Raw genomic sequence first — 12402 nt, forward strand, 5'->3', positions numbered from 1 at the left:
CTGTGGGGGAGAGGCAGAGGAACAGCTTTGGGCTTCTCTAGGGGACTTCCAGATCCCTGGTCTCATGTCTTGTATGATTTGCAGAACGTAAGGATCCAAGTTTTGTATGTACCAAACCAGGGCTTGGCCACAGACCAGGATCAGGCCTAAATATGGGAGCAAAATGAGGCTTCAGCCTATGACCAGGGGCAGTGCTCAGTGTGTGACCAGAATGAGGGCTCGGTGCGTATTTTAGGTTCTTTTTTCCAATGCTGTGGTAAAATTCCCCCGGAAAGGGATTGTTCTCACTCAGAGTTCATGGTACACAGCTCATCATGGTAGGGAAGTCATGTGGTCAGGAGTTTGTAGCAGCTGGTGACATTATGTCCACAGAAGAGATTGATGAATATGTCCTGCTGCCCAGGTCCTCTTCCTCGCTTACAGTCTGAGATCCCAGGCACGGAATGCTGACACTCACTGTGAGTGGCTCTTTCCCCTCCCCTTGCTGACACCTCCTCACTTAAGGTAATGAAGAGAATTCCCCACAGACATTTCCGCAGGCCCATGTTCCAGGTGACTGTAGATTCTGTGGCCAGGATCAGGGTTCATTACGTGACTGAGGTCAGGATCAGGGCTCAGTGCTTCTAAAGGCAGAGTGCTGTCTGGTGCCAGTCTTGTTTTGACCCTTCATTATCAAGTCCTGCCTCTCACCTTGATTGACATCAGGGCCTCAGGGCAGTGGGCACTGTGTAAGATCCAGCCAGAACAGCAAAGTGTTCTTGTCTGTGAGGAGTGAGGGTGCAGAGGCCCTCATAGTATCCATAGTATCTTCACATTGTGTTTGTTCCCAGGCTGGAGGACTGCCCTTAGCGTACTGCTGAAGGAGTAATAACCTCTGGCCCCTACTACAGACAATTAATCCAGACTCTAGTATCCATGACAACACAGTGACTGTGCTACTCCCTGGTCCCCTGTCTACCAGGGCTGGCCTGCACGCGCCTCACTCCACCCAGCTCCACCTATAACACACCACATGGCAGTGTGGATGCATCCTCACAACCTGGGGCCCAGCAGGAGGCCCTGGAGCCCTGGCTCTGGTGTTGAATAAACTGGGAGATTAAGGCTGAACCAGATCTCAGAGAGGAGACAGACAGGAAGGCTTCAAAGGAATGGGCCAGGAAGGGGATGAGAGCAGAACGAAGGAATGGAGGGCGGCTCTAGTCTCTCATCTACCTTTCTTGTTCACACTCTTCATTCCTCTTTCTCTCCTCTCTTCCTTCTCTCTCATCCCTCTCTACCCTCTAAATTCCTCCATCTCTCTCCTTGCCATCTTCCATCTCTTGCTTCTTCCCTGGCTCTCTTTTTCCCTGCCACTCTTCCTGCTATGGCTCCTCCCAGGTGCACTGGCTGGGGCTGTGCTGTGCTGTGCTGTGGTGGTGCTGATGCAGGCACTTATCCAACATCACTGGGTGACTCACCTCTCGGGTACCTAGGCATCCTCTGCAGCAGAAAGAGGCCTTTGTGTTTAGAACCTGGGCGTCACATGGCACAGAGATCCGGAGAGTGAGCAGCACTGGGATAGAGCTAGGACAAGTTGTCCACAGCTTTGTTTATCAGGGCATTGTGGGACCCTGGCACCGAGGGACTCCTGAGTGTCCTTGGGGTCTCTTGGCAAGAGCAGTCCCTTCCCCAGAGCCTTTGGGGAAGTTTTTTTTTTTCTACACTGACCTTGGTATACCCAGGAACACAGCAGGAAGGAGGTCTCTCAGCTACCAACATTCCCAGCTCCCCCTTTCTGTCACACTCCCCACTTCCCCTGGAACATTTACAGCAAACCCATATACAACATTACTTTACTTGTGAATGTTTGCTGTCTCCTGCAGGACAAACCTGAGGAAACCTGAAGGAACTCTGGCCAGCCTGAGCATTGCAAGCGTGGCTCTGGCAGGCCTTGCCCTTCTCCCCATTCCCTCTGCCTTGCTAAAACCATTCCATTTTGTTCCTAACGCTAGTCACCAAGGTCTAGTCCCTATTTGGACACTTCTTCCTCCTGAGGCTGACCACCAAGGTTCAGCTCTTGAAGTATTGAAGTCCAGCAATCAGAAACTCCCTTTGGCTCACCCAATTAACACGTTCCATTAAAACTCAAAAACCCCATCCTAACATGAAGTGTCCCCTTGCACCTTTATAAACCTCCATTTTACTATGGGTCATGTCTGTCTCCTCTCTATCCAGAGGCAGCCGTTTGTCATTGCCTCCCAACTCCAGGACAAACACCTCTTCCTCTTGCTCCCTTCCCCTTCTCCCACGCCCTCATCTCTTGTCTTTGTCTCTTATTCCCCGCTCTCTGTCCCTCTGGGGCAAATAAACCTGCTTTGTGCTGAGAACTTGGTCTTGGGGTCCTGGGCTGATGATGTTCCCTTCAAAACCCATCACAGACCACTGCTCCAGTATGTCGAGTCCCAAGCCCCCATGCTGAGACCTGACAAACAGAAAGTGTGTAGACAGCTGGGTAGATGGAGAAATGATGGATGAGCAGACAGGTGGATGGGTGGGTAGATGGCTGGATGATACATGGATGTTAGCTGGATGATGGATGAACCAATGGATGGTGAAGACGCAGATATGTATATACAGATGGATAGATAGTGGATGATGGATGGTTGAGGAATACATGGGTAGATGGATGGATAGACAGGTCAATGAATGAATGGTGGATGAGCAGACAGACAGGTGAATGGATGGATAAATAATGGAATGGAAGATGATTGGATGATACATGGATGGATAGATATAGATGATGGATGAATGACAGATGATGGATCGGAGGTGAAGGTTCATGATGCTTGGATGATGAACGATAAGCAAGCAGATACATGAATGGATGAGTGAGTGCCTTACGTAGTTGGATGGATAGGCAGAACTATAGGTAGATAAGAGAGTGTGTATTAGATTGGGTGGATATATAGGTGATGAACGACTCAATGAGCAGATGGGTAGATGGGTAGGCTAATGGATGCCTGACATTATATCTGTGAATACCTGGTTCTTACCTGCAACTGATGCCTGCCTTCTCCTGAGCCCATGGCAAATGCTCAAGGGGTCAAACCTTTTCTCAAGTTGCCTTCTGACTTGGCACCCAGGCTATAGTGAATATTTTATGTACGATGATATCACCATGGCCTTAACTTTAGTAGGTACTCCATAAATTCAAGGAAATAGACAAAGCCAGTCACCTCTGATGGCGCAGCCATTGACAGTCACATGCACAACCCGTCTTTGCTTATGGCGTGACTTTGGTTCAGTGTTCCTTCTCCTTGGCTCTATTTCTTGATGTCCCTTTCCTGACCTTCTTTGATGGCTTTTCGAAAACAAGCCTTACCAAGGAGCACAGCTATAGGGAGACAGGAAGTGAGGAGCAGCAGCACGGGCAGGTGTTTCTTCTCTCCCTGCCTTTTGTGATTGCTCAGGCATTGATTCCAACTCCCATGAGTGACTCTGTCTCCTCCTTCATCTCTGCAGGCTTCCTGATGTAGGGCTCCTGACAATCCTAGCCTGTCTCCTGAAGCTTTACGCACCCATCCTAGACTCCAGGGTGAACACCTCCACCATTAGGTACCATTCCAGCCATCACTGCATTCACATATGTGTGGCCATCACTACACATTTCCAAAACAGAACTTCTGGCCTCGTTAAATAGCAGCCTCAGGGATCACGCCTCTCTGAGATGCCTCATAGATAGGACCCAAACAATTTCCTGAATTGTTTCACCAAGCAGACCCTTCACGATCCAATATGCAAATGGCCCACAGCTTTATGGTGGCAACATCAGCACCAGCCCTAGCCAGGCTTGTAGGGGATGGAGTAAGGGAGCCTCAGAAGATGTCTGGTAGATGTGGATGCTCTCCACATTGAGGTCATTGAGAGAGGAGGTAATAGATGACACTGGAGGCCTGCAGAGGTTGGCACAGGGTTAGATACTGGGCATCGTGACAGACATAGCTATCTTTTATAAAGCTTTTAAAGGACTCACAATGCCATTCTGATCCCATTTATCAAGTAAGAAGCCAGGCCTGTCAGCCCACATGCCACTTAATGTCAGCAAATAAAGTCCAATTATTAGAAATGTTTCAGAAGTCCTTGACCAGAATGGCAGTTGATGGCTCGACTTTCCCACCATGAGAGAAGCTACTGAACAGAGTGTGACCTTGTGGCTGGGTGGCATAGCAGCCATGCTACAGTGTGGAGTCTAACACAGAGGGGGCAGAGTATATGGAGACAAACAAGCACCCAAGAGCTGCAAACACCTTCAGTCAGGAGTGCTTTCTAAAGGCCCACCAGCACGGGAGTTCCCAGGTAAGGGGACAGGTAGGCAGCTGGCTGCAGAATGCCCAAGGTTCCAGAGAGTCTCCTGCATGCTCAAGTTTGCTTGTGTAATTACTATTAAAACGGAGATGGCTGCTTGGGGAGTTTGTGCCGTCTTCAGCAAGCATAAACCTGCCCAGCCTTACAGGACTGGGGAGGAGGTGGGGTATTCCTGTTGGGACAATGAATCAGGGGCTATCAATGGGTCCATCCAAATAATCTCTTGGCACAAATGTGCACATGGCCTTGTGGCTGGGATGTGAACAAGGACAAGTCTCTACCCTACCACCAGAGGGCATAAATTTTCTGATTTCATGTCTGTGCAAAGATTGTGTGCAGAGGGGGCCCCCTAGCGTCTGTTCTTCCACTCCACACTTCTTCTCTGCCCATTTGGGGTACCCATGGGGGCTGGTCTGATGTTCCTCCAACCTTCCCAGAATCCTTCTGCAGGATACAGCCTAGAAGCTCCAAGCTTCACTGTGGCCTGCTTTCTAGAACGCCCAGACTACAGGGCACATGCCTGTCCCCAGTGGTAGGACAGAGAGCCAATTCAGCACTCTGGGCAGCTGCCAGCCCTGACTCAGAGATCACAAGGAACACAGACATGAAGGCTGTAATGGCTGAGGAGTACACAGTGAATTTACTATCACTAGAGAAGGCAGGTGAGGACACAGTTTTATTGGATGGTGCTTCTGGTGAACTCCACAGAAGGCCTTTTATTCATGAACACAACTTTTGTCTTTTCTACCTCCTGTCCTTCATGAGCGGTGGACAAAGCTCTCCATCTCTCAGGGGCAGCTCCCTTCATCTGGGCAAGTTCCTCCACAGGCTGGTGCTGGGCTCGGGATGCCGAGGCCTGATGGTGAAGGCTGAAGCTGTGATCTCAGGGATGCAAGGGCATGAGACAGCCAGGGTGTTGGATAGGAGACTGGGCACTTAGTGGGACGATAACCCTGGCCTAGGCGCCCTATAGAGGGATCTCTATCAGCCCCACCCAGAGGGTTCAGCATCTATAAGGACCCTCAGGACCCTGGCATAGCCTCCCCATTATACAAGAGCCCCCATAGCTTTCCAGCCCGAGGATGCTTCCCCTAAAGGGCATTGCACCCTGGCTTATCTCCCTCCCCCAAGCTTAAGCCTCTCTGCTATTAAACACAGGGGGAGTAGAACTGAGGGTTGCATCTTTGGAACCACAAACAAAACAATCCTAAAATAATTCCTTAAATTCAGTCAGGCTGCAGCTGATCCTGTCACTTAACAGGGATCTCTGGACTCCCTACTTAAAAACCTGTTGTCCCATGATCAAGGATGCCATGACACTCGCTGGGAATGCAAGGAGTGCTCTGGTGACGGGGCTGGTGGCAGGCAGGGACAGGCAGGCAAAGGGCCGCCATGTAAAGGAGCTGGAGCCAGTACAAGGGCAGTCCCCTCCACAGCCCCAGCCCCACTCTCTCCCCCACACTGCAGCTACTGCCTCACTAAGTTCAGAGGTCCTCTCGCTGAAAGCCAGGCTCACAAGAGGCCGATCCCAGCTCCAACTCCCTTAGATTTGGACCCTCCCTCAGGGTCATCTTCCGGCTAACCTCAGATCCAACCTTAACGAAGGAGGTGATAGCAGTTACCACAGCCCCATGCAGGATCCTCTCCCAGACCTCACCCAGCTTCTGAGATCACGCGGTAGTTAGGTCCGGTGCAGCTGGTCATGAAGGGCCTGAGCGGCTTCCCAATAGATTCTGGCTTCCACCTAGGTAACTGGGCAGGGCAGTCGCTTCCTCTTCTACCCACTCACCCAGTTAACCCACCAACTTGCCCACCCATTGTCCTCCACCCACAGGACAAAGGCTGTGACTTCCGTCTTGCTGTGGATGCACTTCTGTGGAGACAACATGCAGGGCTGGCTGAGAGGATGCTTCTGCTCCTCCACCGAGGAGCAGGTACTGATGCGGGGAGGGGGATGGGAACTGTAGTAATTATATGGGCTCAGGGACAATGTGCTCCAATCAGATGCTACAGAACGTTCTTCCCTGGACACCTGCAAAGGGCCAGGTAGGGCTTAGGGTACCCATCCCCTTGAAGAAGAAACTGCACACTCTGGAAATAACAACTCCTTGTGCCTATCTAGAGGAAATGAAGGGGCAGTCCTACTCTGATCCTGCTAAGAACACAAGGTTTACCATCATTCCAGTCCCCTGGAAGCAGAGGGCCAGAGCTGATACTAACCTCCGAGAGGTGATGTGGAGGGAGGAGAGCCTCTGCTGGTGGGAAAGGAGCAGTCAGGGAACTGGAACACTGCAGTGCCCAAGATCTGTCCATCAATGGAACATCTGGCTTCTGCTAGGAAGCAGGAAAGAGCCAAGCACAGGTGCACGTGCCTATGATGCCAGCTCACAGGAGACAAGCAGGGCTGCCAGCTCTAAGCCAGCTTGGGTATCTGAGAGGCATAGGGGGAAGTAGACAGTATATAGGGGACCAGAGCTCAGGGCTTTTTGAGGGCCTCAGTGGAAACTGGGCAAAGGGAAAGGGAATGAGGTCCCGCCAGGTCTACCTTTACATCTGGCACAATGGGTCTACCATCTCAGAGTGCTTGGGGGAAAAGGTTCTGAGGTTAACATACTGGACTGCTTGGGCTTCTAAGAGGCTAGCCCCAAGGGGAAGTGCCTTAGGCATGCTCAGAGTATACAGAAATGCATGCTCTCGGGATACTGACACCCCTTCCCAAGTCTGCACCTAGACACCTCTAGCACAAGCCTCAAGGAAGCTTGAGGTTGTAGAAGAGAAAGGCAGAACACTTGGCCTTCATCTTGGTTCTCTGAAGACAAAGGGGCTTGCCCACCTTAGTTGTTCTGGAAGGTGCCCTGAGAACAGGTATCACAAATCTAGTAGGTGGCAGGCCCAGTAGCAGGTCCTCAAGGTCGGCCAGCACTGGTCCTGGAATGTGGTCTGATGGGCACAAACCTCAGGGTCCCAGGAGTTCGCCCAGCCCCGCCCCATCCACCCAGGGTGGGACTTTCCCCTCCACATCCATCACCTGACCTGCAGCGGCTCTAGCAGCCTCAGTAGTAACACAACAGAAACCACAGAGCGATGGGCACACAGATGTCACCCAGACACACAGAAAAAGTGGTGTGACAGAGCAGTGGTCCCTGTCAACAGGGACCGAAGAATCACAACAAAGACTTCTAGAAACAACATGGTTATAATGTTCACACATGCAGGTAAAGAAGACATTCAGCCACAGCTAGAGCTGTCTGCAACAGCCATCCTCAGTGTTTGAACAGACACAAAAACACAAACCAACGTTCCCCAAGGCCCTGGCTCTCATAGGTTCCTCAAAGGTCTCTTGATGAGTGCTGCTCTGTGACTTCATGCAAGCTGTTCACATAAAAGGCTATTACTTCCAAGCTTGGGGGAGCATGGACTTCTGGACATACGTTGGCCTCTGAGCGATGCTAAAACTAGTATGCAGTGTCTCCATGGAACCTGGCCCTAGAGAAAAGCCTGCTGCTGACAGGGACACTAGAGTCTCACCACTGAGTTTGTCTGTCCATGGCTGAGGTGGGTTCAGACTAAGAGGGTGGCATGGTGCCGATGCTACTAGTGGGGGACGTGAGCACTGAGGTTAGGAGCTGAGCCAGTGCCCTCAGGACTGGGCTTGGGGTCCACCAGTTGGACCTCAAGTGAGCCTCCTGAGGGCTGGAGGGACACCCCTCAAGGCACTTCAACCTGATAACGTGGCTCAGTCTTCCAACACCAGAGGCAGATCTGGCCCGTTTGACCCAGCTGCAGCTAGAGGCTCCCAAGTGCCGAGGGAGAGGGCACATGTCTCCTGCCATTCAAATGACACCCATCTGTGTTAAGAGCTACATTAAAACCACTAGCCGGAACATACGGAACCCTCTGTGTAAACAAGGAGCCATGCTCTCGGCTGAGTATGCTCTCTGACTAGCAGGCTGAGAGTTACAGAGCGGAGCTGCTGGGGGCCAGCAGGGGCAGCCAAGGTTCTTCAGTTGTCACCTGCTGTGGATGAGCAGGGCAAGGAAGAGCGGGCTGTGGCTACACACACACCAGGGTGCTCCTGAAGGGCTTCAAGCTTGATCACAGCCCTGAGTGCCACACGCGGCTGCCTCAGCTGCTGCTGTCTCCTGAACACTGTGTGCAGTGCCTGCAGCTGCCCCAGCTCCTGCACGGTGAAACACGGCTGCTGCTCCGCAAAGCGCACAAGCGCCTCAAATGAGGCAGCTGCCTGCTCCCAGGCTGCCTCGTCATCCTCAACAGCGTCCTTCTCTGCCTGCCCAGTGGCCTGGGACGGGGCCTCACCCATGTCCCTCCCCGCCACCCTCTGCTCTTCAGCCCTGCTGTTCTGAAGCCTGGGGCCAGAACAGGAGGGCCCATCTTTGACGAGCTCAAGGATGTGTGCGAACGCCTTATTGTGAGGCTTGATGCTGCAGCACTCGGCATCCTCCTCAGAGGAGGAACCGTCAGTGAACGTGACCGTGGGCCACAGCTTCCTCCAGGCCCGCCGGAAGACCTGGCTAGGCACAGCATTCCAGGCACAGGCCACATTGACTATGGCATCGTTCATGCTGTGGCGGGTGGGGAAGCCCTGTAAGGCCACAGGAGGGTTAATAAAGAGCCTCATGAAGGCTCGGCGAATGCCCTGCTCTGTGGGCTGCAGTAAGGAGGTCACACTGGCAGGCAGGAAGATAGTGAAGACATTCTCCGACACGAGCTCGGACTCCTGTGGGTGGGCCCGTGAATGATCCAGCAAGAGAATTGCCTTGCTGTCTTCAGGCAAGCCTATGGTTCTGAAGTGCTCTCTCACTGAGGGGACAAAAATATGATGGAACCAGTCTGAGAAAATCTCCTTGTCTACCCAGGCATTACCCTGGGCCTTGTAAGCAATAGGCAGGTGCTGGATGCCTCTAAAGGCTCTGGGGCCACCACCCTTCCCAATGGCCAAGGGCTTGATTCTGTGGGAGCCTGTGGCATTGGCACACATTAAGACAGTCAGTCTGTCCTTGCCCTGTTTGAAGCGGGGCACAGTACCATCGTCCGGGGTGGAATTCGGCAAGCACTGCCAGACAAGACCGGTTTCATCGGCGCTGTACACCTGCTCAGGGGACAGCCCGTGCTCAGCTGTGAGGCTCCTGAAAAAGCCACAGAACTGCTCAGCAGCTTGGTGGTCGGCCACCTGCTTCTCACTAGAAGCATCTAACTTTTTAATGCCGTGCCTGGCCTTGAAGCGCCAAAGCCACCCTCCGGAGAACACACAGGGCTCTGTCAGCCGCATCTGCTTATAGAAGTCCTTGGCCTTCTCGATGAGCATGGGGCCTGACACGGGGATGCCCTCAGCCCGCTTTACCAGGAACCACTCGTAAAGCACTCGGTCCAGGTGCTCCAGCTTAGGGGTGTGCAGCGTACGCCGCTGCTCCAGCGCCTGGCGAGAGTCCGAGCTGGCAAAGAACCTGAGTAGCTGGGCCTTGTGGGCTTTGATGTCATACAGAGTGGACATGCCCACGTTATACTCCTGCATCAGGGCCTTCCTGCTCTCACCGCGCTCCAGCCGGGTGCAGATGTCAATCTTCTCCTTCAGGGTCAGCACCACTCGCTTCCGCTTCTCTCCCTTGCCCTTGGTTGCAGCCTGGTTGGAGGCCATGAGGAGGTAGTCCAGGCTGGGCTGGGCCTGTCCTTCCCTACCTATCTTTCTCTCTAGCCCTTGGGCCACAGTCTCTTCCTCCTCTTGTCTGCCTTTGCACAGGACTGATCCTAGGGTCAAGCCAGGTTCATTCTTGGCTTTGCTTGCTACCTACAGCAGTGACATGCTTCAGTTTCCTTCTAGTGAGGCTCCAGCACACTTAGGCCTCACGTTCTAGTATTGTAGTAGGCTACTGTTCTCTTCAGGAGAGGTGACAGGGTTGAGTTACCCTGAACAGCTGGGCGTGGCTGGAGCCTTGGGCCTTCACACAGATGGCAAGAGGTGGCAGTTTTTCCCTTTCAAAGTGTCCAGGTTTCTGAGCTGGGAACACTTCTCACCAGGATTGACAACGCTGTCTTACCATACACTTCAGGAACTGGAAAGCAGAGAAGAAAGAAAAAATGTTACCAAGAATACTCATGATGGGCTTAGTCACTTGAAAGTGTCACTTGGAACATCAGTGCCATCCATTCGGCGTGGGGTTTGCTGTCCAGTCTGTTAACTAGCCCTTCCTTGCAGATCTTAGAGCAAACAGCACCAGCAACCTTCATAAATGTCCAGAAAAGGTAAGAGTCACAATGCATCCCTAAGGCTTTGGCCTCCTTGAACCCCACCCACCCTTATCTGGGCGGCTCCTCCCAATCAAGCATTTGATGAACCAGAAGGCTACAGGGTTACTTCCGTGAGCAACACAAAAGCACACCCAAGGCCACAATGCAAGAGACACAAGACATTTATTTAAACGTGCAAGAGTTCCAAAAACCACATGGGGAATGTCGGCTTGTCACCAACCAGCTGTGTAACCCTGTTTCCTCCCTCAAGTCAGCCTCTTGGTCTGCAGATCTTGGTGCTGGTCCCCGAGGGCCGCCCATTCTAGTCATAGTGAGGGTGGTGCACACACCACTGGCACATATGACAACTGTTGTGTGCAGCTCCCTGTGGAACAGAAGGAAATCAAGGCCACAGTCTACTAGTGGGGGTGGGTATTCAGTAACAAACCCAGGGAGCTGAGGAATTCGGCAGCAACCTGAGGGGCAGACAACCTTTCAGGAGGAGCCTCAGCTCCTGATGGTGCTTGCCCTGCACTGGTGCAGAGTGGTTAAGTGGCTGAATCCATCCGCTTCAGAAATGAAATTTTGCCAAGCTGAGTGTGGTGGTTCAAACCTGTCATTCGAGCACTTGAGAGGCTGAGGCAGAACTGCTGTGAGTAGAGGGCCAGGCTGGGCTACCCAGTAAGTTCTAGAAGGGAGGAAGGGAAAAGAGGGACAGAGAGGAAAATTTGAATGTTGTACTACTCTTAGAACTCCCGAAACGTGGCTGCAGAAATCCGGGAAGCTCCCAACCTTGGGACTTCAAAGGGAGCACTGACAACACAGGGCCACTTGAACAGAGGATTAACGGATTACTTTCTTGGGGCGGGAGTGTAAGCTCTTAAGAGGAGAGGCAAATATTTTCGAGTAAGTCGTGAGGCATCATAACCGGTGTTAAGAAACAACCTGACATCGGGCTGCAGCCCGGACGACACTGAGAGAAAAACTCAAAAGATGGGCAAGAGAGGAGGGGAGGAATGACCGGCTTGCCCGGTCTTCGTGCCGGTGGAGCGCCTGGAAGCTGAGGGGACCCGATCCCGGGGGAGGACCCCTGAGAAGGGATCCGCCAGTCCCGAGCGCGACTCCTCCGGGCGGAGAAACAACGGCGCGCGTCCGGCTCCGGGGCGGGAGCGTAGGTCCGGCCTCCAGTCAGTTCGTGGTGGCGGCGACAGACCCAGCCCAGCCCCACTCACCTGTGGACCCCGAACCGCCACTACCGGCCGGAAATGCCAGCCACGCAGCTCTCCACTGGTCCGCTCCTCGCGGCCTTCCCCGAGCCACTTCCGGGGACGCTCTAGACCACCGGGAGGCTTCTATCTCAGTGGTGTCTAGCTCGCTACACCGAGGATGAGCAAGGGAGCAACCCCGGCCCGGCAGCTACCCCGCCCGTAGAACGACGAAGGGCAGAGTGAGCCGCGCGTTCATGAGGAGCGGAAGCTCGGGCTGAGCGTCCGGTCCTGGGAGCCCTGACCTGGCGAGCACAGACTGGAGGCTAAGTCCAGCGCCACCTTTGTGATGGGAGGTTCCCAAGGCCCTCCCGTAGCCAGTATCCCCTTTCATTCCTTTTTTGTTTTGTTGTTTTTTAAATGCATTTTTATTGATATTTATTGAGCTCTACATTTTTCTCTGCGCCCCTCCCTGCCTCTTCCCTCCCCTCCCCCCTTCAATCCTCCCCCAGGTCCCCATGCTCCCAATTCACTCAGGAGATCTTATAATTTTCCACTTTCTACTTCCCACGTGGATTACATCTATGTAAGTCTCTCTTAGTGACCG

General features: G+C 52.9%; 1 protein-coding gene across 1 annotated transcript; it reads right to left on the reverse strand.

Annotated features, from left to right (window-relative positions):
• Positions 1 to 5002: 5002 nt before the first annotated feature.
• On the reverse strand, positions 5003 to 12061 carry Jrk (Jrk helix-turn-helix protein). The gene is made up of 2 exons (XM_075959515.1): positions 11823 to 12061; positions 5003 to 10415 (listed from the first exon to the last, which is right to left on the reverse strand). The coding sequence occupies exon 2, from the start codon at positions 9998 to 10000 to the stop codon at positions 8348 to 8350; it is 1653 nt and encodes a 550-aa protein (XP_075815630.1). The 5' UTR covers positions 10001 to 10415; positions 11823 to 12061; the 3' UTR covers positions 5003 to 8347.
• Positions 12062 to 12402: the final 341 nt, after the last annotated feature.

The sequence above is a fragment of the Microtus pennsylvanicus genome, chromosome 2, assembly GCF_037038515.1.
Source record: "Microtus pennsylvanicus isolate mMicPen1 chromosome 2, mMicPen1.hap1, whole genome shotgun sequence".
Taxonomy (NCBI): Eukaryota; Metazoa; Chordata; class Mammalia; order Rodentia; family Cricetidae; genus Microtus; species Microtus pennsylvanicus.